We start from the raw sequence: 25384 nt of genomic DNA, 5'->3' as shown, positions 1-25384 counted from the left end.
TCAGGTCAGGCATACCCACAATGTACTGTAAAATTCTCCCTTACATAGTTCTTCTGCTCAGTTTTTTCCTCTCCAAATGTAAACATTTCCAAATTGAGAGCTGCCATCAGCCCTGCACAGTAAGGTCAGAAATGGCAGCTGTTTGTTTTTTTTTCCTGCCCCAGGGTGAATTGTGCATGTGTTACTACTTCATAAAGTTTGTGCACTCAGCCTGAGCACAGGTGTGTAAGAACACAAGGAGCATCTGTGCTTCTGTAATAAAAAGCACAAAGCAACGCAGCTTAGACTGGGGATCACAACTCGTCCTTCTAAGCACCATACAGTCTGAACAGAATCTTTGGTGGAAACTATCCAAACCCAGTATTAACTGTTACGCTCTTGGTTCAGTTGTCCTAGTCCTGTTACTGAAGTATTATGTGGTTATTCTTAAAAGCAATTACTGGACTCTAATATAGCAGCTGAAATGTAGGCTAAGATGTTTAACACAGAGGAAGATGTTTGGTAGTTTAATATATTCTTGTATTAAATTGTATTTTTATCACAGCTCCTTTATCCTTTTGCAGTTAGGTGCACTGAATAAAAACAAGGTTGAAATTACCTGCATCAGTACTCTACCCTTCTTAGTGACTCACTAGCTCCCTAAGCTGTGACAGCTCTAAAACTGAATGCAAATAAGATAACACTGTCAAAATACTGACTTCTTAATACCAAACAAAATCTACTGAACACTGTCAGGTATTACGCTACTCTGACTGACTTTTTATCTCTGCTAGTGGTGAAATCATAGCAGGCTGAGACAAACCTTGTGGGTGAAGTTGTTGGTCTTCTCTTAATCATTAGCTGACTGTGAAAAAGAAAGCCAGAATCTGGCTGAAGAGAGAAGAGGGTATCTTTAAGAACTTTAGCTGAAAAAACCTAGGATGTAATGTAGACATGCACTACTGTTTAGAGCATGGAGGATTCATCTTTCCTAACTGTACACTTCTATTTTTATGCCTGTAGTCATGCTTTGCAGAACAGTAGTTGTTCCCAAAAGCACTGTGCAAGTAGGGGAGCCAAGAGCTTCCCAAGCATCTCGGCACTGCTGTGTGCTGTGTTGAGCCGTGTCCCGTCAGTCGTCACCCTGCAGCTGAGGCTGACGCAGTCTCTGTACCTGTGCGGCCATAGCCAGAATGTGTGACTAGCGCACAGCTCAAGGGCCACAGGGTGACAGCTACTATTAATGGCTGGGCGGTTAAATGAATTTAACTGGCCACCCACTATCCACTAACTAAAGCACAGCTCCTACAGTTCTTACGCAGCCAGATGTTTCCAGCTTGCCCAAAGCTGTAGATATGTAAAGGCTGATAGGCATTGAGAGAGAGAAAGCAAAAGAGACTTTAATACCTCTCTATTTCTATTTATAAAACAGGGGAAAATCCGGTAGTTCACTGAACACAAAAGTCTAATGACTTACAAAGCCACGTGCTTTTCCTAGCCCACCAATCTGGGTAGAGCTTAAGGTACTGAATTAGGTGCTGTGTAATGCTTTCCTTCCATACTGACATGGTTAGTATTTTTTAAGATTGTTTAAGAATGCTAAATTTATATTTGTTAGCGGTCTGGGTGTTTTTTATAACCATGCTTTTTCTGCTAGAGATTGTTAGAATTGTAGCACCAAAGAGAGGTTTTTCTTTCCTCTTTTTTTGTCCTTTTTTTTTTAAAAGTAACCTTTTAAAGCACTAAAATTTTAAATCTCATTTCTATTTTACCCTCAGCTGTATCCAAGGATTAAACCTAGACAAAGAAGCTTGGCATGAAATAGTACAGAAGCCAGATTCTTGAAATACTAATCACGGATGACTTACAAAAAAAAAAAAAAAATCCATTTTGTGTTGGTTCCAGTATCATGAGACTTATTTCAATGACAATGTAATTTGAAAGCTATGAAGAATGTGCTTTGAAAACAAATGAAGGATTGATGCATTAGCAAATGGATGAGGGCATTCTACAAGATGAAATAATGCTTACAAGCAAATGAAATTCTGCTGCCTTTGGTCTAAGCAAACCATTATGTTCAAGTACCCACTCTGATTTCTTCAAACATGGCAGAAAAGAATTTCCCATTTTTCTGCATTAAATACAAGGACCTTTTCAATTTACCATTGAAGGAATCATCATGAAACGGACAACTTGGCTTTGTCCAAATTTATCCCAAGGCTTTTTCCAGATGGGAGAAATTAAAATAGAGTACGTGCACAGCACCCAAATGCTTATTGCTGGAAGCAGAATCTTTGTTAAAGAAGTTAAACTGAAGTGCATGTGAACGGTGACAACCACATGACCGATCCATTAAGCAATAACTTTTAAAAATGCTGTAGCATCTTAGGAATTCCATGTATTCAAAATATTATGTGCTGTAACAGACAATGTAGTTTTAGATTCCTCTTTTTACAAAGAGCCTCATGTATTTATTGTATTTTGTACTTTGAAAACTAAGTGTAGAAACTTTCTGTAGTACTTGACAACTTACTTGTTTTTACTTGACTGTGATACCATTAAACTTATGTCTCCTCTTAAGCTTTAACTCTGTGTGTTTTAGTGTCAAGCTTTTATTAGACCATCTGAAAATGGTACCAGTAGGACACACTGCTGTTCTATGTTACACTAACATTCAACTACTTTCTGTATGAAATTGAACCCCTCCTCCCCCATTCAAGACAGTCTTTCTGCATTTAAAATTAAGCCAGATCTGTTACTTGCATATAACCTTCATTAATCTCAAAAGCTAAGGGCCATACTTAAGAAAAAAAACTTGATACAAGTATTTTCCAAATAAAGCCTTTCCCAAGGAACTATCCTTTATATCAATGGATTTGGGAATAATCATTTGATAATGCCTCACTGCCTTACCCTTCAGGTTCATGTTTTCCTATTAGGTAACTCAAGTCAAGTCCTTTCTGCTTTCTGAAAAGGTGCCTGTAAGTACACATAACTGTTCATAGGAAGGAGGATACAATTCCTCAGGTGGGCAAACTTAAGTCAGCTGTAGTAAGAACTCTTGGAAGCAGCAATCCGCTCGTGTTCACAGCTTCATGATTTTAACAGGTTGGGTGTGGGGTATATAGTATCACTTACCTTTCTTGGAAACCTTTAGTTTTTCAAGCATTAATCTTTTAAAGAATCAGACTATCTAAAATTTTGTTAACTGACACACAGCTAGAGTGATGTCAGTGCCTAGTCTGCTCCAGAATGCTGTTTTTCCCCTTTAAAGGCAACATACTCTTCCTGACAACAAAAGCTCTGCAGATTTTCTCTGATGATCTAAGAAAAAAACGTGCTTACTTGCAGAAGGAATAACTTTTTATTTAAATACCTTCTTGTATTGCAAAGGAAGAGAAATAAGATACCTAAGAGCATGGGCTTTCTCTTGGAAGCAGCTGGTTGCCAACAGCCTCCTGCTATAGGCACATCAATGGTCAGGAGGGAAGGACTTGTCCTTCAGTTTGGTCAAACGTGTACTTGCTACTCCAATTCTTCAAAGAATATTTAACCAGAATAATGCTGGGGCTTGACAGAAAGCACACAAGGGACCCATAATATTACCTAAACATCTGTCTTCAGGGATATGCAATACCATCCCTTTTCTAGTTTCAGGTATGCAGGGAGCTGTTACTCAAAAATCACTTACTAAACCAAACTGTCTAAGCTATAATGAGCTTTCTTCCAGAAGTCATGTAAAACACCTTAAATACAAAGATTTGTATTTTCAAAAGTTGTACTGAGGATTTATACTAAATTAAAGCTTTTGTACAGAGGATATATAGTAGTAGATAAAGACTGTCAGACCCATTAAAATGAGTTTGCAGATTCTGCTGTTGTTGAAGTAGAACACTTTCCTTGTAACTGTGTGCAACATTTGCCATGCATAAGTTAAGGCACATTCATGTTAAGATATTACTTGTATGTTTGCTTGATTATCTTCATCTGATCTTGCTCTCTTTGAGGTCTCTTGAGCCGATATCAGTGGCTCAAATGACAGTAAAGCACAGCCACTGTAACAAGAGAGAGAGGAAAAGGGCCCAAGGTTAAGTTTAGTAAAAACACCTGTAGCAAGTATGCATGTTCACATTTCTAGCATGAGGAAGAAAGTAAGTCTACTGTTACAGAAGTAATTTTAGGATCTTTCCTGAATGATTTAAATTTCTCTCTCATTTAAGTCAGAAGACTTTTGGGATGATTTGCACATTCCTATGTAGGTCTAGAAGTAAGTTACGTTCAGGTAATAAGCAAGTTGAACACGTGTAGGAGGGTAGTTTTCTCCTAACTTAGTTCTTTCTGCAGGGCACACGGTGCAGAAAGAAGCAGACATGGTCATTACCATAAGTCACTACTGCATTTACATTTTACCCTGCTATTGACAGAAAAGGCAGGGAAGAAGCCTGCATACATATTGGCCAAAATTACTGCCAGTAAGTGAAAAGTGGCAGCACATTCGAGGAACCTGGCCTGTCTGTTAGAGAATACAATGTGATGTAGGTACATTTTAAAAAAAGGGTAACCTTTCTTAAGACTGCTTATAAATACACAATCTATATAAATCCAGCATATATGTGAATACATATAATCAGTCAGAATGAAGCAGGAGTCTCTATTGTTAACCTCCCCCCAAAAGATGACAACAAACATTTTAGAGCTAAATGAACTTACATTGACGAGGTTCAATTCTATTGTTCCAGTTTTCTCAGTATCCAGTTTTCTAAACATTTCTGTGGTAACAGAGAGATGACAGACAAGGATGAATATAGGAACTAATTGGAAAGCCCTCCCATTCCCTGGGCTTCAGGATCAAAAAGGAATTTAGTCCCAGAGCCTAAAATTTATGACAACAGTCTACACCCTAAACCAGAAAGGGCCACTCAAGTCATTGCATGCTCATGTGCAAGAATGAGGCTGAACATTTTTAGTGGTTCAGTCCGTAGTAGTAATGCTACTTGTCAATCTGTGTTTAGACTGGTTTTTGTTTTTAAATCAACATTTAGTTGTTTGCATGAAAGACTGCCTGGCTCCGGTTCAGCAGCCTGGCCTAAACAGCCGATTCCTAGATCTAGGAGGAGCATGCAGACTGCGTTGCCGGAATGATAGCTCAGCTTTGAAGTTGCTTTGGTTCCAGTACAAAGTTTTCTGAATAAATTATCTTGGACTTGAAAACACAAAGCAACAGAGTCTGTCAGGTTATTAAGCGTGTACTCACTGAACAAGGTTTCCAGCCGAATCAAACACCGGACAAAGTTATCAAAGTCAATGATGAGGTCTTCATCAGCAAAACGAGCCACAATGATTTGATGTAACTGGCAGTTCAGTTTGAACCCTAAAAATACAATGTCAAGGATTTAAAAAAGAAGAAAAAAAATATATGCAAAAAGCTCCAACCAACAAAAACCCCACAACCTTATACACTGCCAGAAATTCAATTAGCCACTTTTGGTTAAATTCTCACATGTTAAGAGTATTTACTCCATTTTTTGAAACTCCCAACATCCCCTTCTGTACTTGGAGCGATTCAGAGCTGTGACTGGGTCACGTGTGTTTTTCCTGCTGCATGTGCTCCCGTTTCCCAGGGGACACGGCCAATTGCTCCAGCTCGTGGGCCTTCCCTGGGTGATGAGGTGGCTGCCAGACTCAGCCCAGAGACCCGAGATGAAGCCGTGGCTTTCTTTGGGCAAATGGGTCTCTGTTTCCAAAGAGTATCTAAACTTCGGGACAAAAAGAAATGCTGCCTCATCTTGTGTGGTAACAGGAGGGGAAAGCCCCAGAAAGCCCAAATGCAGACGTTAAGATGGCCCCAGAAGATCAGTAAGTTAATTTGGGATCATACAGCTCTGTGATAGCCCGCTCACTCAGTGCTGTAACTCAGGTTTGCTTTTCAGTGGTTGCAGTAGCAAACTGACTCTTCCTTTAATGCTCTTGTGAGCATCACCCTTTGGTCAAGCCACTTCCATTCCCTAGATCACAGTGTCCCGGTTTTACCGGCTTATGCCAAACCCACATATACCCAGAGAGACCCATTGAAAGACAACAGTATGCTGTCAGAGGGCCAGACTGTTGCAGTTATTTGTGCTTCTCCGAAAGCTGGTCACTAAAGAAACTAACTGCAAACCTGTCACTCCTTTGAGTTGCTTTTAGTATGCCTACATGGCAAGACACTGCTACCCAAATACAGGAGCCCAGGCTGAGTATCTGTATTAAACAGAGGCCTTTCAGGTCTGGGAACGCAGGACTTTTCAGCTTACAAGTGATATACAGGAGACTTGTGAGCATCTTTCAACTCAGCTTGAAACTGGTATTATCTTAAAAAAAGACAGACCAATATAAATACCTGCTGTTTCCAGCGCTCTCCTCATCTCATACGAATTCATGGTACCGGATCGATCCACATCGATTTCCCTGTAAATTTTCTGCAGAACACAAAACCCAAAGTCAAAACCTGTCAATAAATCAGAGCATGTTTTGGCTTTCATCGGAAGTCAAGCATTTTGAAATGCAGCCTGCACGTTACTTAGAAGCATTTGCAATGTTGGTCTGAAGGACTAGGTACTTATCTCCGAGTTCATCTAAAAGCAGCTTTAGAAAGTAAGTTGTTTTCATGCAGCAGATAAAGGCTCCAGAGGATTCCTTGAATGCCCGTGCAAAATGGCACTATTCCTACCAAAGTGGCAAGAGTGACACCAAACTCGCACCATTAAGTGGGAAGGCTAAACATACTTGGATGCAAGTTAAAACAAAACAGAAACCCCTGCGAGGGTAAGGCAGGAGGAGAGGCAGCCTCTCCTTCAGTCCTTCACCCGAGCACCTGAAGGACAAGCAGTTGCCCCCCCCGGACTCCAAGGACGAAACCTGGGGGACTGAGGACACAAACGCGTTGTGAGCTGAAGTGAGAGGCTGCTTTGGGAAGTGTGGTTGTACACACTGTAAGAGGCAAAAATGGTCTGCAGCCACCTCTACATTCGATTGCATATTCTCTCAAAAAAGTTGCGTCTTACCTGGTATTTCTGAATCTTTGTCCAGAGGGTGTGGAACTCCTTCAGTCCCAGTTTACCACTCCCGTCATTCTTTGTTGAGTTAAGGGAATCTCTCTGGAGGGAAGGAAAAGGGGTTTCCCTCCCTGTGCCGGGTTTACTTACATGGGCAGTTGTGACTTAAAACAAATTGCAATTAAGAAAAGGATGGAAAGTCTTCTCTGAACGACTCATCCTGTTGAATACACACTTGTTGCCCAAGATGTCTTTCTAAATCAGTAAGATGATGGATTCATTTAAACCATGATCAGTTCACAAGCTCTTTCTGCTCTTCCTTTGGCAGCTCGCTCTCTCTTTTCAATGCATATATAAAACAGCCAAGATGATGCCGTTTTGTTCTGCGTAGTTGGTTCAACACCTGCAGTTACAGGAGCCTAAGTCTGGCTTATAAACAGGAAAAGCCACAACCAAGCCTGCTATTTGGAGAACTTAAGTTCTTGCACAAACAGCTAACAAAAGAACCTGGTGATGGCATCAGTCCCAAAACCTGCTAAGGAGTCCCTACAGACTGCCATATTTTACACCAAATTATAGCAGAGCATCAATTTGGTTTGGTAATTTTCCCTTTTTCTAACTATGCAATTCAACTCCCACTGCACAGAGAAGCTGAACACAACTATTCTTAGACTTGATCCTTCATCCTACACTTTTGCCCTTGTTCTTAGGAGTAAAAGCTCCTAAAATCCACCATACTCTCTACTTCCTGTATTTGTTTCCCCCATTTTCTATTTGCTAAGTCCTCATGGCTTTACCATGCCCTTACCAACTCCAGCCAGATAACAGAGCAGTGAAGCACACCCAGGTGTGCATGTTCAAACTCTGCAGCCAAGGCTATCCACACCATGCTGAGAGCCAGGTGCCTTTTCCCAGCACGAACATCACTTTGTCCCCAGCTAAACCAGAACACGCAAACGCTGGGAAGACTTCAAATCAGATCGTCCTGTCTGATAATGGATTTTCCCTGCTGCCTGGGAGAAGGCATGTGCCACGGTCCAGCAGTAATAGCAAGGGCTACCATTTTTATTCAGGGCAACCAGGGTAAAATGAGCTTCACCTCAGGAGTCATTAGTACATCAGTATGGACCCACCACTGCAAAGGCAGCTCACCTACTTCAGCACAGGCAGAAGAATATCATCTAGGCACAGCCTTAAAGGATACATCTAACAGGTCAACCATTATTTTGCACGTCTCAATACTAAAGCCATCAGATTTAATATCTTTGCCTGTAAAGAAAGAGCAAGAGACAGGATTATCACTGCATGCTGTACCATAGCACCTTCCTAAATAGCTCATAAGCTCTATAACCAGCGTTTACACATCAGCCCTTATTTCCTTGCGTGTCATCGGTGGCTTCCTTTGATGAAGACGCTTAGGGTCAAAGTTAGCTGTGAAGTTTCCCCAAGCACACAGCCCAGTTAGCCTAGTTTGTAAGTGTGCTACAGAAGCAACAGGCAGAGATAAAGCTTTCTTGCCCTAATTGTCTGCCTGCAAAGACAAGGGTGGACTTTTGTAGACAACGTTGCACTTCTGACCTTTGGAGGTCAGTGGTAGGTAGCTTCATGCAAAGGAAGAACATCAAATCAAGCTTGGTAACCAGCAATACACCATTGCTAACTGGCTTCTGCACGCAGACACACAACACAGTCCTGGCTACCTGGCTAAGATTTCACTTTGGAAATTAAAGAGACTCTGACTTCTCCAAGCACTTATTTCTCAAGCACTGTTTAATGGAAAGGAAAATGATACAGAGCCAAGCTCTGAATCACTTCACAGAAAAAGAAGCCCAGAGTTTCTCCTCCTCAGGGACACCCCAGACCATTGGGCTGGGCTACTCTTTGAATCCTGAGCGGTTCAATACTGAAGTAGCACCAATACCTTCTCTTGATTATTATCAAGCATTAATCAAATCCGTCCATCTTCCCAGCAGCCAATTCCCAGCAGCAGACGCTGGGATAAAAGGCCATATGCACCCTGCCAAAGCACACGTCCTGTGAAACACACCTTTGGTGCAGGCGCAGCCCCGGCATTTTTACAGCCCCCTGAAGAAGCGGAGATAGCACGTGGCCACGGCCATACGGAGAGCCGAGCCGCAGGTCTGGGGCAGAGCCCGGGGCTTTCACTCGGCCTGGGTCAATGGTGCGCTCTGTGCTCTCACGGCCACGCTGGAAATCTGCTGGTGGCCAACTGAAGCCACAGTTGGAGGAAGGTACTTACGTTTAGCCATAATTTTATTCAAGATGTTGCGCAGTTCGAAGGCGGAGATCTCTGCATCCTACAGAAAAGAGAAAAATTTTTCACTGTGAGCTGCAGACACCGCCTATCTCATAAGCGGCTTCTGACTCCTTTGGGTGAGTTGGCCAAGTTCAAACATCCCTTGGAGTTTGTTTCCCCTGGACGGAAAGGCAAGTGGTAAGCTCTCCCCACCTCTCATTCCCAGGAGCACCACCAATTCCCAGGCATTAGCACATTAGGGGTGGGGGGCTGTGGGGTCTGCCCGAGCCCCCAGGCAGGTGAGAGCAGCCTGGGGAGATGGCCCAGCCCAGCACTCATCATCTCCCGGAGGGACCCATGCCCCAAGCGCCTGCATCAAATGCTCTGCCCCAAGGACAGAATTAGGGACCTGTGGAGATCAAAGTCGAGCCTGCAGTTCAAAGAGAGCGAAGATTGTTCGGCAGGAGCGCTCACAAATCTGTTCTGTAAGCAGATGGGTAACTACGCAGATTTTTGAATGCACAATTGTGCACAAGCTTGAGATCTGACTCGGTGCAAGAATTAAACTCCATCCTGGGGGAGGCATCTCTCTTAGTGGTTACATGGGTGAGTGGGTAAGATGTTAACAGAAAAACACTCACACTTCCTGCTAGCTGTCCAAAAAGCTTTTTAAAGCTGGGTTCGATGTCATCTTCACTGATCTCGGTCTACAGGAGAGAAACAGAGAATATGGAAAGGAGGAACTTTTCTGCCTGAAAATGACTTAATGCATTTCCTTGCCCCTAGTAAAACACAATTTAAATGGCAAAGTTGAAGGTACAGAGTGCTTTTACTTTGATTTTAATCAGTTTTATTGTCGGGGTGCCTCAAAATGCTGGTGTTGCAAACACTGCTGGAATTAAGAGCTTTTGCTATGGCTTTTACAAAAAAAAATTTAAAGAAAATTCAAAATTCTTTGTTCCATTAAAAAAATCACTATCTAATTCAGAGTTTCACTGTTGCTGCTGCTGCTACTACTACTACTGTTGGACTAGCTGTCTTAATTTAAAGAAAAGAAAGCAAAATGTTAAGTTCTCATCTTGGAGAGAAAAAAAAAAAAAAAAAAAAAAGAAGTCACACAGAGGGGTAGATGCCTTAGTAGGCAAAACATCCCCAGCTCCAGGAAGACCAAACATAACGTGAGCCACTACTTACTCCTGGGAACAATATCACATGCGAAAACACCCCCTTATGGCTAAAGGGCTGTGCTCCTGGATTCCTGGAGTGCAAAAGGAATTTCCTGTGGCTCCAGTTACCCCTACAGAGAGCATCTGATCTCTGCTACCTGGGAAGCCCAAGCTCACCACTCTGGATAAAGGACAACATATGTTTCCATTATTGCTTATAATGTTCCCGTTTGCTGGACATTCAACTATGGATATTGAAAGATCTGTTTCCAAAGTGGGACAACAGTTCTTGATTATGCTTATAGAAAAATGCTACCCTGCACACGGAACAGGCACTGCAACACCACTTATTTACAACAAATTATCTCAATTTAAAACATTTAAGTTAAGATATACCTCTTCAAAATTGGCCTCAATTTCATCATCTATGACCCTAGAAAGATAAAGAAATCAATATTAAAACCAAAACAAGTCACTTCTCTGATGCTACAGAACCATACAACAAAAGATTACAGAATAGTAGAAAGGTTTTTTGCTTGCTTTGAATTAGGGAACTCAATATGAAAGGTCCCACACCCCTTCCCAAGGCCTTAGCCCAGCTGCTCTTCTAAGATGCAACACGTCTAAATCTTTCCACGGCTTCACAGCTAACGGTGTGGTTTGAGCCAGTTCCATTAAAACCCATTTTATCAAAGGTATCCTTTGGTTGAGCAAGTATCTTGAATTTTTTTCCAGCCTGATCCCAAAGGTGTGAGATCAATTGTTGTGATCAGTGTGTTCCCAGACAGCTGAAAGCACACGCATTTCTGTCTCCCAAGCAGGGAACCCAGCCTGCAGCTCTCTGGGGCTTTCTTCTCTCCACAGATCAATCTGTGCTGTGGCACCCAGCTGCCTACAGCCCAATAACTAAAAATGTCTGCCCAGGTAGTGCTGGTAATAATAATAATGATAACAGTAAAAAAAAAAACCAAACCAACCAAAAAACCAACCTAAAACCAACAACAACAATAATTTGTTATATTATTATTTTTCTTCCACCATTCCTTCCTGCTAAGTTACTCAAACTTTCCTCAGTTGCACGTGGGGAAACTGGGGACAAACAAGCACGGCTGTGACCCCATCCACGCAGGGCGACTGGGCATTGCCCCTTCCCGCTCCCTGCGGGAAGCCGATGTACCCCTGCCCTGGGCTGCTCCATCCTTCCACACCCACGAGAAAGACCAGAGATCACCCATGTGCCCATACCGTTCTTACGTGGTTACAAAAAAGCTACATACGTGGAGTTTGCATTTTTTTCAGAGAAGACTCGCAGACAGAAATCCCCATTCTTGTTGGGTTCAAAGGTTGAGGGCACGACGATATATTCTCCTGCAGGGAGCTTGAACCGGTTCAGCACTTCTCGGAGGTTGATAAAGGTGTTCGATTTTTCCCTTGCTTTGTTGGTCAGGAAAAAGTTTTTGCTCAGATGAATATTCGTCTGGCCAGAAAACTTATGAAAAGCAAAGAAAGAGAAAAAAACCCCACAGTTTGCATGTATTTGCATTTACAAATTAAAAGTATAATAGATATGACCATTAGATGTGGATGGACAAAAAAAGGATGTCTGTTCAACAGAGCCAAAAGAGAGAAGAGAAAGGGGGTGGGTGCTTCCCACCACAGTACTCGAGCTGCGGCTGCAAACGTATTTTGCAGATAATCCCAATAAATCATTCAGGTCACGCTTACATTTTGCAGATGGCGAGCAGTGTGTGAAGGCATTTGGCAAACTCTTCCACCAGCTATTTTTCTTTACAGTGAGATGGCTTACGACCCATGTCCCTCTGGTCCCCAGAGCTGGTGCCACCAGGGGACTGCAGCTCAGCTCTGTCTCTGAGGTCTGGCTGACTTAAAGCAGAGAGCCCGCTTACGGAGGCCTCCAAGAATAAAATAAACGTTACCCATTATAAAAGCATATTCGGAGTGTAACATGTTCCAGAACAAACTCTTCTGCAGAGGGTTTTACAGGTGGGCTAGCTCAGCTCTAGAATCAAACATCAGGAACGTGCATGGTTCAGAAACCTCCCCCTCCCGTCCTCCTGTATTTTTAAGGATGCAAAACCTGTCAGACCCGCTGTCACGGTAGGAAATAAAATTCCACCTTTTGGGGAAAAGCCACGGGACTGTAGCTAGAGTCTCTTTTTTTACGGAAATCAGGTTTTTGGACCACTAGGGTGAAAGCTGAGTGGCTGACAAGAGTACTGCTAAGGCTTTCGAAAGGTACATAAGAAATTTAATTAACTGGCAGCACCATTTCTTTTCCTGATGAAACCACATTTTACATAACAGCAGCTGGTTTGAGCGTAGCCTCAGGAGCTGAGGTGCCCCGGCTGCTTTGCATGCACCCTCGAAGGTACAACAAGCCCCATAATGAGATTACCCAGGCATTTTGCTCAACCTCATTTGTTCCTCTGAGGAGCAACAGCTCAGAGGCATCTGCAGCCCTGCCTCCTATTGCATAGGCATCACTGCGTTGCCACCCCTCTCTGATCCCCGGGGCATGCTGCTATTAGCTACCTGCAGGTAGAAACAGAGAAAAACCAATAAAGACGGTGCTTAGGGAAAAGAAAATATACACTTCCTTGGAATATTGGTTGTCTGTCAAACATGAACTCTGTGCAAACCTGAGAAAGCAGCTGTGCTCTGGGGGAAGAGGTGTGGGTCTGGGCTGGGAGAAGACCCATGGAAGAGCGGCTTTGGTGAGTTTCTGCAGTATAGAGAGCTCTCATCCCAACCCAAGATGCCCTGAAAACGCAACACGGGCTCAAGGCCCCTTCCAGAATAAACGGCCTCTAACTTTAAGAACTCTGCACAGTCAATATTGTCCTGCAGTGAAGGAGGATCCTCTGAACCTTTTCTTCCCACAAGCCATTCGGCTCCAACTCTGCACCTTGACCACCAATGCATGCTACGTACCTCTGGGGGCACCTGCAAGGAGAAAAAGAGAGAGTTATTTGCCTGTTGAACTGCAGCTCCAGGGCTACTTCTTTTCACCCCTGTTTAGCGGATACATCCACACTCTTGAAAAAAAGACTCGGCTTGCAGGGGTAGGTGAACGCCGAGCGCACGTCACCCAACGCTGACTGCTGGTGGAGCTCCCAGCTCCATCCTGGAGGCAGGTGAGGCTCACCCAGGGCAGCCTGGGCACAGCCTGGCACAGACACAGCCAGCCTGGTCGTGGTTTCCTGCCGACCCTGTGGCTCGCTGTGATGTTTTTTGTAAACTCTGTTTCTCTACTATTTCTTCCCACCTTCTCTTTCACCGCCCCGACCTCTCTGCCATCAGGAGAGAAGGTAGGGGCTAAGCAAGACAATAATGTAGTTTTCTGTTTCCTTACGGACTCCAGGGACGTAGCTTTGCTTTAAACCTTATTTGCTTACGGGGACCAAATTCTTTGACAAGCTATTCCAAAGCTGGGATATCGAGAAAGCAAGCAGTCGCACATATTGCCTACAGTTATAGAGCAACCCGTGGGCAAGACCAGTAGTCCTATTTTCACAGCCAGTTAAGCACTGTTGCTTTGCAGCTCTGAACAAAACGTCCTGCTTAAGGAGTTACCATAGACACGTCTCTGACCCTTCACTAAGCAGAATGAGTTTTACAGGTGTTTTGGCTGGTTCTGCTGCTGGGCTCACGCTCCCCAAGCTAGCGCAGGTGTCCCAGCTAGCGTCACACCCCTACCGTGGCTGCTCTCATTCTGCCGCTTTTCACCACAGCCTGGCAAGTGAAGGTCAGACTGGGTTTCTGCACTTTTAATTTTTGGTTTTTTTAAATACTTTTTCTGCTCCTCCATTTAGAATCACAGAATATTATAGGTGAGAAGCAGTCTCTGTGGGTCATCTGGTCCAAGCTCCTACTCAAAGCAAGGCCAATATCAAAGTCTGATGAGATTGCTCAGGACCTTGTCCACTCTAAGTTTTATTATCTCCAGGAATGCAGATTCCATCATCTCTCTGGGTATCTGTCCCTGTGCTTGACCACTGTTTTTATGCAGGATAATTTTCTGAACATCTAAGTGGACTTTTCCTTGTTGCGGCTGGTGTCAACCCAGCTGAGTTTTGGTAAAAAGCCCAGTCTGAGAATTGCACTACCTTATTTACAGGGTGAGTTTTCTTTTCCTCCCACGCATCTGTACTGCCTTACTTGCCTCATAAATTGCAAAACCGATGGTGTGCATGTCCTCTCCCATCTTCCTCTGCTTCCGCCGGTGCTTCTGAATCAGGCCAATGAGGAAAGTGCAGCCCCTCTCAGGATCATCAGGATCCTCATCTTCTTCCTCCAGCTTGATTAAATACTGTGGATTCGTCCAGAAAGTGTCTAGGAAGTGAATTTATGCAAACTGCTCAGGGGCTTCTTGAAAGCAACTGTGCTGATATATACATGTCAGCTAGGACAGATGCAGCTCTGACTTCCAAAATCAGCTGTGAGAAGGAAAAACTGACACTCCCCTCCCCAGGCTTTACAACCACAACCAGACTCTCACCAGGGAGCCACATTACCCAAACGCCTGCACTTTTTGGACGTCAGTCCTGGATATCCCAGGTATATCCTCCTCCTCCATAGGCCACCCCAAACCAGCTCCCAGAATCAGCGCCCAAAGTACAAGTGGACAAGTATGAAGGGTTTCTCCATCACAGCGGTGACCATGTGCTCTTACTTGGGTAATTCCTGCACCCCCCTGCAGTGGCTCCTCGCCTCCAGTTCCCATCCAGCTTCAGCAGGCTCCACTTCTTGTACCTGTCACTTGCCAGGGTGTCTGGAGTCAGGTTGCAGATCTCCAGGCGGGAGTAATGTCTCAAGAAGTCGTTGAAGGCCATCCTGCAGGAGACAATGCCACAGGCAACGTCTCCTTAGGATGGACAGGTTTTCTGTACAACCACCTTGTCTATCCTCCGTCTCTCCCACTGCCATTTAGCACTAGGATTTGGGGTGAATTTGCTCACCCATCTTGGAGAATGTACTGGGAGAGGTTACTTTTTGTGAAAAAAGCAGAGGAGAAGACATTCCCTTCAACCTGAATGGAAACCCAGTGCTACTTACCAAAATTCTCCATCTTCATGCCTCCTGGTCAGCCGCTCCCGTACCTCAGGGTCAACACCACTCCAGTTTGGGCAGCTGAAAGACAACCCCACATAAACTACAGGGTAAAGGTTAAATCCTAATGTAGCTGGTCTGGCACAATGATTTCACTTGCTTACAGCTCCACGCAATTGCAATACAACACAGTATCTAGCTGACAGCAGCTCCAGGGCTCTCAAACCACAGCAGCATTAAAATACAGGGACCTGGGATATTCGATACCTCACTTCTTAAGTATCCAAGGTGTTGTGGTTTAACCCCAGCCAGCAACTGAGCACCACACAGCCCCCCACTGACCCCACCCCCAGTGGGATGGGGGGAGAAAGTCAGGAAAAAAAGTAGAACTCATGGGTTAAGAACAGTTTAATAGAACAGAAAAGAAGAAACTAATAATGATAACACTAATAAAATGACAACAGTAATAAAAAAAGGATTGGAATGTACAAATGATGCAATTGCTTACCATCTGCCAATCGACACCCAGTTAGTCCCCCAGCAGCGATTCCTCCCACCCCCCAACTCCCCGCAGTTTATATACTGGTCACGACGTCACACGGTATGGAATACCCCTTTGGCCCGTTTGGGTCAGCTGTTCTGGCTGTGTCCCCTCCCAACTTCTTGTGCCCCTCCAGCCTTCTTGCTGGCTGGGCTTGAAAAGCTAAAAAATCCTTGACTTAGTTTAAATACCACTTAGCAATAACTGAAAACATCAGTGTTATCAACATTCTTCGCATACTGAACTCAAAACATAGCACTGTACCAGCTACTAGGAAGACAATTAACTCGATCCCAGCTGAAAGCAGGATACAAGGTAAGGATCAAAACCAGTTTTATTTGCAGAAAGTGCTAATGCCTTGACTGAGACGGAGCTTTATTGTAGAAAAAGGAAGACCCAGAACAGATACTGCCCAGCCACAGAACTAAACTCCATCTTTCATTGTTAACAACAGAAAAGGATTTTTAAAGCCCTTTTAGCAAGAAAGTTTTCAGTAGCTCACCACTGAGCCTGGGCTGTTAAAGGAGCAGAGAGTACAGAGAGGCTTGCAGGAACCACCAGCCAAACGACCGCATCTTACGCGAAGGCAGGTGTTTGTATGAAGGGCACTGCATGCTGTGACGCCTAGGTGGGAGATGACAGTGGTGGGATGCTTCTTCTAAACAGTTCAGAGCAAACATCACATTCAGATGTGACTCAGAGAGGAATTTGAAGTAGGGAGAAGACAGGTGACAGCAGAAACACAATCATACCCCTGCAGTAAAAGCCTACGGGTTATGCGCGAGCCATCGACTCACTTGTCGTTCCATTTTCCGGTCCACTCCACTTCCCCCCAGGGATTTCGGATTCTGATCAGCTTCTGCACCGATCCTCGAAAGTTCACCTGATGGGATCAGAAGCGTATGGAGAGTTATCCAGGGATTCAGCACTGTGCTCCCTTTCACCTTTTCTATGGGAATTAAAGGACACGACAGAGTAAGTATCTCAGTGCTGCACAAACCCTAAAGTGTATATACACAAACACGCACTCATCTGGTCCAAAAGCCATGAAGTCAAACTGATTTTGAATGGGGTCCATGCACCCAACCTTGTCCAGAGAAGGTTTATAGCATGCACAAATCAAAGCTCACGATAACCACAACGTCTGTTTCGTGTTGCTAAAAAATTACCTCTGACAGGATTTCAAGCAAAGGGAACATAAAGCTGCTACAGGACTGCCAAAAAGCAGGTACAATGGGATATTTCTCTTGAGTAGTCACTTATGTACAAACTGCCTTTTCATATTCAAGTGCACCAATGCATCAGATGGGATACTCAGTCTGGCCACAACCCCTCTGACCACAGGAATGCCCCACAGTGCGGCAGCCTCAGCCCCTCCTCGCACTGTGCCGAGGCCCTGGCTTGTTATCTGCGGATCTCTGTGCACACTGAGGCCAGGCCAAACAAAGCTGTCCGAGTTTCAGTAGGAAGAGCCAATATTTATGGGGAACATACAGCACTAATTTGAGGAAGGAGCTGGTGCACCTCTAGAGCCCAAAGCAAGAAAACTGCACAGAGCAGCAGCAGCCCAGAGTCCAGAAATGATGCTCCAGTGCCCAAGATGAACCATCCTTACAAAGCCTGCCTACATCTCCAAAGGAAAAACCTGGCTAAATCATGCCTGTTTGTGAATTAAGGTCAAACTCCCTCTTCACTGCTTTTGCTGTGAGAGGAGAACCAAATGCAATCACATAAACCTGCCTGTTAGCAGCATCCACCTCAGTGCAGCATGTCGGCAGCTCTCTACACCTCACTCTGGAGTTTCAGAAATTATTTCAGAAACAATTGTCGGTGAAGTAACTGAAAGTCCATTACACACATGGAAGAACGCCACGATCTGCTTCATTTGAACATCGTGCCCTGCTTAAAGGTGCTGTTTGGCAGGCATTTGAAGGACAATTTTTTTTTTTTTTTTATTTTTTTTTTTTGCTTGGCACGTCTCTTGCACATCTTGCTGTGCATTTAAGCTACAGTACTGCCTGCTACGCAGAAATGTGTCGAGGGGCCCGGTCACCAGCAGAGGGTAGTGTGCCCTCCGCACAGAGCTTCCTACCACCCGCTCGCTGGGAAACAGCAGTGCTTAAGGAAAAAGAGGGGCTTTTTGGTCAAACCCCCAAGAAGTCAAGTTTGCGTTTATCCAAAACACACCGACTAATTCAGAATTTCTTCAGAGAAAAGGGGCTCAAAACCTGATTTGGCAAAACAGGCGAGACTGGAAAATTTGCAACATGGAAGACGGATTTGTGGCTGCCACGGCTCAGGCCACGCACAAAGCTGGCTGCGTTTCACCCCTTCGGGGTGGCGAACGTACCTCCTCCGCCCCGGTGACCGAGTACGCGTGTCCCTTCACCAGCTTCTGGGAAGTGACCGCCTCTGTCTCCGCTGCGCTGGTGATCTGGAGAAGAAAAGAAGCTCGGTGAGCGTGGCTTCCCGCGCGGCAGGGGATCCAACGGAGCAAAGCTTCCCCCTCCAAAGGAGGTTTAATCTCACTGGGGGGCTCCAGGAGAGGCAACGAGAGGGATCTGTGTGACAGACGGGGAGAGGGGAAGGCAGCACGCGTGGTGGTGCTGGAGCCCCCGGGGTCCACGTTCGTGGCACGGGGTGCGCACCAGAAGCCCTGCACCACAGCAAAGCTCCCTCCCGGCTCTGAAACACGTTAGTGTGGTGCATCCCCTCTCGTGCATCTCCAAGCGCTGTACAAAGGGGATACACACCATGAACTCCGTGTTCTCAAAGGGCCCAGAGGAACGCAGGGGGTGGGTGACACTGGTCTGAGGCTGCCCAGACGTCACCGGGGATCACACCCAGGTCCAGCAAGCCCCAGCGCTTTGCTTGGAGGTCAAAAGACCCCCTTCAGCTCCACAGCAGGGTGGGATGTTCCCCCTCCTTTCCCCAGCACCGCCACTGCCATGCAGGGGAGCAAGGGAAAAGGCTGCACTTCGGATGCCGTTCATACCTGAAGGCATATCACCCTCTCACTTTTTCATGGCCATTACAATACTCTGACAGTCTGGCCTATAAACATGGCAGAGAAAAGTCACTTCTTGCTAGAAAGTGACTGCTTGACATCTTGCTGTAATAATACTTAACCCTCTATGAAACGTATGGTTGTCATTGCCTTCCCACCATTTCAGAAAGTGTGTGATCTTTAAACAAGCATATTTGAAGCTTCAAAAAAAGAGAGGGTGGGATCAAGCAGGCAGGATTCCTGCTGTCAATTCACGCCCTTTTACTGCCCCGCAGTGCACTCTCCATGTAATGCTTAACCTCTGCGTCCTGATTTCTCTTACAGAAGAGAAGGGAAGATTTTACAGGATTTTTTCAAAGGCTAAACTCATTAATAATCAGTTTACAATATAGAAAGTGTCAGCATTTACCAACAACAGAATATATTTACTCTCCCTCACCCCCAACAAGAGATTTGTATCAATCTGGGGCAAAACCCCAGATGTCAGATTCTTATCTAAATGCAAACGAGTAAAACAGGCCTCCAAAGTGCTGCAAAGTTGCACGCTGACATTAACCAAGTACTTTTCCTGCTGTGAAGCTTCCCTCTCCTGTGACGCTGATTTAACTTGAAAAATGGGAGGAAACATTTGAATTTGTATTATGAATGGAGTTCTTGTAAACAGTTTACCTTCCCTTTAGACATAACTAAGATGTAATCTCATTTGGGAGCAGGGTGATTATCACAACAACAATACCTAGACTCGTTTCAGCAAGGCTAAAAGCGATGCTGAATCCTTGCAGGCAGGGCCAAACCGGCTCTTCTCCTTATCGCACAGGTTCAGCTTTTGACAACGTGTTTTCCCATAAAGCCTTTTAAAGGCCTGGCAACAGTCCGAGCCTCCCTGCTTCAGGAACAGAGTCCAGATTTTTTGGGAACATTTTGGTACAATTTGTGCAACAAACAGGCTACAGCAAGGATGGAGGTTACCACCTCTGAGCATCTGACTGCAGGAGGCATTAGCAACAGCTTTCTGTCCAAACCTATTCAGCCTGTACCAACCTGCTGCCAAGCTACAGGCTTTCTTAAGAACAAAAATGTACATCAGGACCCCTAATGAGCTCCCTGTATGATTCGTTACCATGAAACTATGAAACAGCAAAAGCTCTAGGTCTTGAGGAAGAAACACAAGGGAGGCAACGATCTTTTACAAATGACCTAATGAAGTCTACATTTCAACCTAACCCCCAGAAGAGCATGCGCCTGGGTCACACTCTTGGGTCAAATTCTCCAGACGCAAGGTAGAGCAGAGAACCATAGGCAGAGGGGACCAGCATCCTTTGTGCACCTCCTGCAGACGGAGCAAGGGTCCACCCTCCAGCTGCCCACATGCACAGCAGGAGCCCAGTGTCCAGCAATAAGCCCACTAACTCACATCAATGGAGCAGCCAAGGAGAGAGCCTTTCTGAAGTGCCTTCTGAATGATTTTGAAGAGGTTGGGTGGTGCCTTCTGCAGCTCATACCATTCTGCAATTCCACCGGTGAAGTCCTCAAAGCCTTCAGTGGTGGTGCCACCAGAGAGAGACTCATACGATCCATTCAGCCTGCATAAAAGGACACACACACACACACACAACGATCAGGCTCCCTATTTTCCTGTTCTCATACACACACCATCAGCAGGTTCCCCATTCTCCTCTTCTCTTGGAGAGAGGCACTCAGTTTGGCAACTGTCAGAGCATTTCTGCTTTCACAGCACCACACCAGCTACAAATGTGCCCTCCACTCAGCTTTGCTTCTTAGACCTCCGTACTTGCAGACCCCAGCACAGAGTCTTAGATGATCATGTATACAGGTTGCAGGTTCGTTCATATCAATGACAAAACTCATGAATGCTATTTGAAGAAAAAAATAATATTAACACAACCAAGACCAAACAATTTGCCTCTCTAGTTCCACATAGTCTTTTAATCCCTTTAACAATTATGGATCTGATTTTCAGCTGATCTAAATTAGCTCAGTTTCTTAAGTTAATTGAAATTAGTAATGTTAGATGGCAGAATTCCTCCCTGGCCATCCCCAAACTGGAAATTCAGTTTTGAGCATCTTCACCTTGAACAGAGACCTAGGCACAAGGACTGGTGCGCTTTGCATGCTGAAGCACTGCTGGTGCAAGCCCTCACAGGTGTGAGAACACGTGAAACAGAGCTTCCCAGACGCCAGGGACAGGAGACAGCACTCTAGCCTTGCCATGAGATGCGAGAGCTATTTTTCCTGGCTAGCAGCAAAGCCAGTCCACTTGGCTACTTGTCTTTAGCACCTGTCAGCAAGGCTTTACTAAAGCAGCCATTGTGGGATACCCCAGGAGTTGTAAAGGCTAATAATTAGGCTGACATTTTAAATGCATAGTATCCATGCAGTTGAGGATGCTATGGGGAAGCAGAGGCATTGGGAGATTTGAGTGGGGTGAGAGCCTGGCCTCAACTCACTTGGCGTAGGCCTTCTCCAGCAGCGCGCTCCAGAACTCGCTGCCCTCGGCCGAGTGCACGAAGAGCAGCTCCCCGTTCTTGGTGGGCAGCCTGTCGTCCACCACGACGTCCACCCACTCCCCGTACTGCCAGAACTGCAAAGAGAGAGCACAGACATGTCGTCACTGCCCCACGCTGTGCACTCAGGTCACCAGGACGTTTATCTGCTAACGCCAATTTCCTAGAGGAAAATCAACCCCCTGCACAGCCAGCTTCGCCCACCCTGTTCGGGGATGCACGTCCTCAGCTGGATCTGCTGATGGAGGAAGGACCACAGAGACAGCCCCTGCTCCCAGCTCTTTGGTTAGTGGTCGTCCTCCTTCCACCACCATCGCCCTCTTTGGATGTCACCGTTTTTCTGCCTGGCTCTTTGACGTCCCTCAAAGTGCTCCAGGAAACACCGCACATGTAGACATAGCCAGCTACACCAGCTCCTGGCCAACAGCACTGGGGGGGGAAGGCTGTTTTCCGCGTACCTGGAAGTGGAAAATTCCTGCGTATCTATCCTGGAAGCTCTGGTCTTTGGGAACAACACGGGCCAGAATTTCTTCATTCAGGGTGAGAGAGGCAATAGCGGCCAAGAGCCAACAGTCCCCTGTAAAAATAAAAGAAAGAAAAAAAGGAACAGTGTAATCTTTATTATTCCAACTTCATTTGTTATTTTCTGTACTGCATAGGGATTGTGCATTATAACCAATAATCACCTCAGCTGTGATGAAATGATCCCTCCCGTCACTTTACCTCTAAGGCAGATCAAATATATCTACACAAATACCTGCCATTTCCAGGCAAGTGTTGAACTTTCTCAAGAATAAAGTAATAAAAAAAATATTTTTTTTTTTTAAAAAAGAAAAGTAAAAGCAGGCTTTTTATGATCTACCAACACAGTTATCACCCATGCAGGGACTATTTGAAGGAAAACTTAATATTCAATTGAGTGTCTACAGATTAGGAAGCAGCATGGGGAAAATGCAAAGATCAGGGCCTGTGGGCACACGCAGGTACTCAGGGGTGCAGGTCCTCCTCAAAAGGCCAGGGTTTTATCAAGCATAGGCTGTCTTCCTTTCCCTCCTCCACATTTAATAAATGCCTGTTGACTTGCCATCCAGAGACCTATCCGGTGGACAAGCTCCCTTTAAGGTCTCTTGCTAGCTTCCTACCAAATAGGAGCGTCTTTCACTTTTTACATCTCTGGAGGGTCTTGCTAGAGGCCTCTCTGTTTAGTCCCACATCTCGTTGTTATAGTAACTCACAGAATTAACTCACAAGGTTGACAAAACTTAACAATTTTGAAATAGTTGATATGAAGAAATCCATTACCTTGGAGACGCTGCTATCCGATCATGTAAACTTAAGATAAGTAGAGCTAGAATATGTGCTGTATGTATAACCAAGAACATACTATTAGTTAGGAATAGATAACAGTAGATTAGTCAATGCTGGATGAGAATCAAGTAAATACCCTGTCCTTGTCTTACCTTGCTTAATTTTAATACTAAAATCAAGACCCACTTGTGCATAATGACTATGTAAATGTAAGCCCATCTTAGTATAATGAACTGGACAAGAGCATGACATGCTCAGAAGACCTTTTCACTATATAAGTTTGTGTAGCCTATCACAATTTTTGTTGTATGTCTTGCCCTGTAACATAACTGTAGAAAAAACTTCAACCTTTCCCTCTAAAGGTGTGCAGGTATTTGGAGACCTGGCACACTATACTGCAGTATAGCAATAAAGACAAGTATCTCGACTCGATGTGTTGACTGGCTTTTTGCACATCGGGTGAAAGAACCCAGCTTTTGGGACAACATCGTCTCTGGCACTAGCCACCGGAGCGTCGGGGAAGGTCTGAAGGCAGGCACTGTTCCCCAGTCCCACACACCTCTTCACCCTTACTGGGATGGGGCCAACATACACCGAGCCTCATGCCACAGCCCCAGGGCCCAGGCCGTCTGGATAGTATTTTTCCACACCATCTCCTACCAAGCAGAGGGAGGAGAAGACCACAACTATATAAACATTACCTCTATTTTTTTGTAATTATTTTCAGAAACCAGTCTTACTTTAACAGAGTGGTTACCTTTCTGCTCAGCCCTGGGTCTCCTGCAGCTCATTAGCAAAGTGATTAGAGATTTAAAGACCCAGCTGATGCCCCGACTCCCACAGCTCAACACAAAACTCCTTGTTACCATTACCAGATCTGCTGTTGCCTTGCTTTGTGAACACAGGAAAGCTGGTATTACACATCAGATCCCACAAAATGGTCCTGCAGCACGCGTAGGATTGCAGGTTCAAGAAACATGAACTCGCAGCTGCTAGCAAGTCAGAGGCCAGCAAAGCAGTGGTCTCTATACAGCCAGCTCTCTCCTATAGGAAAAGGGTCACAAGCTCACAGGTGAGAAGCTGGGATTCAAATGGGAGAAAGTCTCAGGGAGAGTTAACTCTAAAGCAGCTCTCAGACCCGAATCCATCACCACTCAGATAGCAGTAGGAGGAACACAGACAACGTGCAACTCCCTCCAGGCTGCTCGACGCTTTTCACAGCTCATCCCCAGCAGCAGCTCTACGAATGACATCTGTCCCATGGCCCTTTTCGCATCTCACAAAAGGTAGAAGATGTGAAATTGCAGAGTAATTTCAAAACCTGAGACGCTTTTACTATTTCGTAACCTAGAGGGGAAGAACCGAACATAAAACTCTCCCCTCGGCCCTGCCTCCGGCTGCTTGTGCTGCAATGGAGAAATTGTCATGTCAGAAGTTTTTCAAACAGGAAAGTCACCTTGCTATTCTCCTGTGACAGATTATGAAGCAACAAGGATGTTCCCCTCCCTCCTCTGCGACAGCACATCCATCTCACCCTGCAAAATGGCAGCTCGTACAGCCTCCTTCGTGTCCTTCGTGGCATTGGAGACCCTCTTCCCTGGGAGCTCTGCACCCTCCGGTGCCGTGGTGCATTCAGAGGCACCACCAAGCACAGCAAATGTGCTTGCTAGAAAAGAGATTGGGGTCAGAAGATACTAAGAGACATTTTTAGATGGGCTAATCTACAACTAACAGTATGATCCTCTGCCTCCTAGCTGCGTGAGGGCTTTAGCAGTTACCCTTCACAGCAATTTTCTTTACAGAGGATGATGTTAAAGGGGTATGCAAACAAAGCCTTTGGTCAAAAGGCAACAACAGGACTTCAACTTCAGTTCAGCTTACATCTGCGCTCTCCCATATACAGCCTGCCCGCACAGTTATTTTTCTGTGTTTTTGTTTTTGTTTGGTTTTTTTTACCAAGGGAGTCTTCAGACAAACCTGACAACATGGTAATCTCCTGGGAGAGACTGCCCAGAGATACGTTCTGTACGGACGATCCCTGTCTTTATTAAGTCTCTAAAACAGGTAGTTTCTGAACATGAGTTGGGGTTCCTCAAGTCCAAGGGACAACTACTGGCTAGAGAACAGCCCTGGCACTTTGACTGGGGCTCTTTTGGGGTCAGGCTGAATTAACGCCATACTACCTCTCAATTAATATCATAGTATCTCCACTCCTTCCTCCTTAACTTGTTTTTCTCCCACTGGCACTCATCACACAGCAAGTCAATTCATTAACCCAGACAAAAAAGTCTTTCTATCACTTTACTGAGTTAAAAGAGGTCACAGCTTGTGACAGGACTCTTCTGGGTCAAGAGAGCAGTGGGTTTTTACGTATTTGGCAGTAGAAATGTTGTATGTCAGAGACATCCTGAGAAAAGGGGACAGATGTAAATACACATGTGCACTGGACCAGCACACACCGCAGGAGAGCTGGGCACTCTCCATCAACACCCCAGCA

General features: G+C 45.1%; 2 protein-coding genes across 7 annotated transcripts in view; one reads left to right on the top strand and one right to left on the bottom strand.

Moving 5' to 3' along the window:
- Nucleotides 1-2566, top strand: part of TP53BP2 (tumor protein p53 binding protein 2) — a 57437-nt gene extending 54871 nt beyond the window's left edge. For all 4 annotated transcript variants that reach the window (XM_049833545.1, XM_049833544.1, XM_049833547.1 and 1 more), the window contains exon 18: nucleotides 1758-2566. In XM_049833545.1, the coding sequence (XP_049689502.1) occupies nucleotides 1758-1799 (42 nt within the window). In that variant the 3' untranslated portion in view covers nucleotides 1800-2566. The remainder of the gene's footprint in view (nucleotides 1-1757) is intronic.
- Nucleotides 2541-25384, bottom strand: part of LOC126052620 (calpain-2 catalytic subunit) — a 29688-nt gene continuing 6844 nt past the window's right edge. For 2 of the 3 annotated variants that reach the window (XM_049833550.1, XM_049833549.1), the window contains exons 3-20: nucleotides 22038-22156; nucleotides 21523-21656; nucleotides 20469-20637; nucleotides 18398-18481; nucleotides 16845-16930; nucleotides 15513-15587; nucleotides 15130-15290; nucleotides 14608-14789; nucleotides 11714-11925; nucleotides 10833-10869; nucleotides 9912-9977; nucleotides 9274-9331; nucleotides 8218-8282; nucleotides 7023-7091; nucleotides 6359-6437; nucleotides 5234-5350; nucleotides 4690-4748; nucleotides 2541-4034 (exon numbers count right to left, since the gene is read on the bottom strand). In XM_049833550.1, coding sequence (XP_049689507.1) covers nucleotides 4011-4034; nucleotides 4690-4748; nucleotides 5234-5350; nucleotides 6359-6437; nucleotides 7023-7091; nucleotides 8218-8282; nucleotides 9274-9331; nucleotides 9912-9977; nucleotides 10833-10869; nucleotides 11714-11925; nucleotides 14608-14789; nucleotides 15130-15290; nucleotides 15513-15587; nucleotides 16845-16930; nucleotides 18398-18481; nucleotides 20469-20637; nucleotides 21523-21656; nucleotides 22038-22156 — 1796 coding nt within the window. In that variant the 3' untranslated portion in view covers nucleotides 2541-4010. The other variant, XM_049833551.1, reaches the window with a different exon arrangement.

The sequence above is a fragment of the Accipiter gentilis genome, chromosome 30, assembly GCF_929443795.1.
Source record: "Accipiter gentilis chromosome 30, bAccGen1.1, whole genome shotgun sequence".
In the NCBI taxonomy this organism is placed as follows: domain Eukaryota; kingdom Metazoa; phylum Chordata; class Aves; order Accipitriformes; family Accipitridae; genus Astur; species Astur gentilis.
The sequence above is the reverse complement of the archived record's forward strand: the minus strand, read 5'-3'. Positions and strand labels throughout refer to the sequence as shown.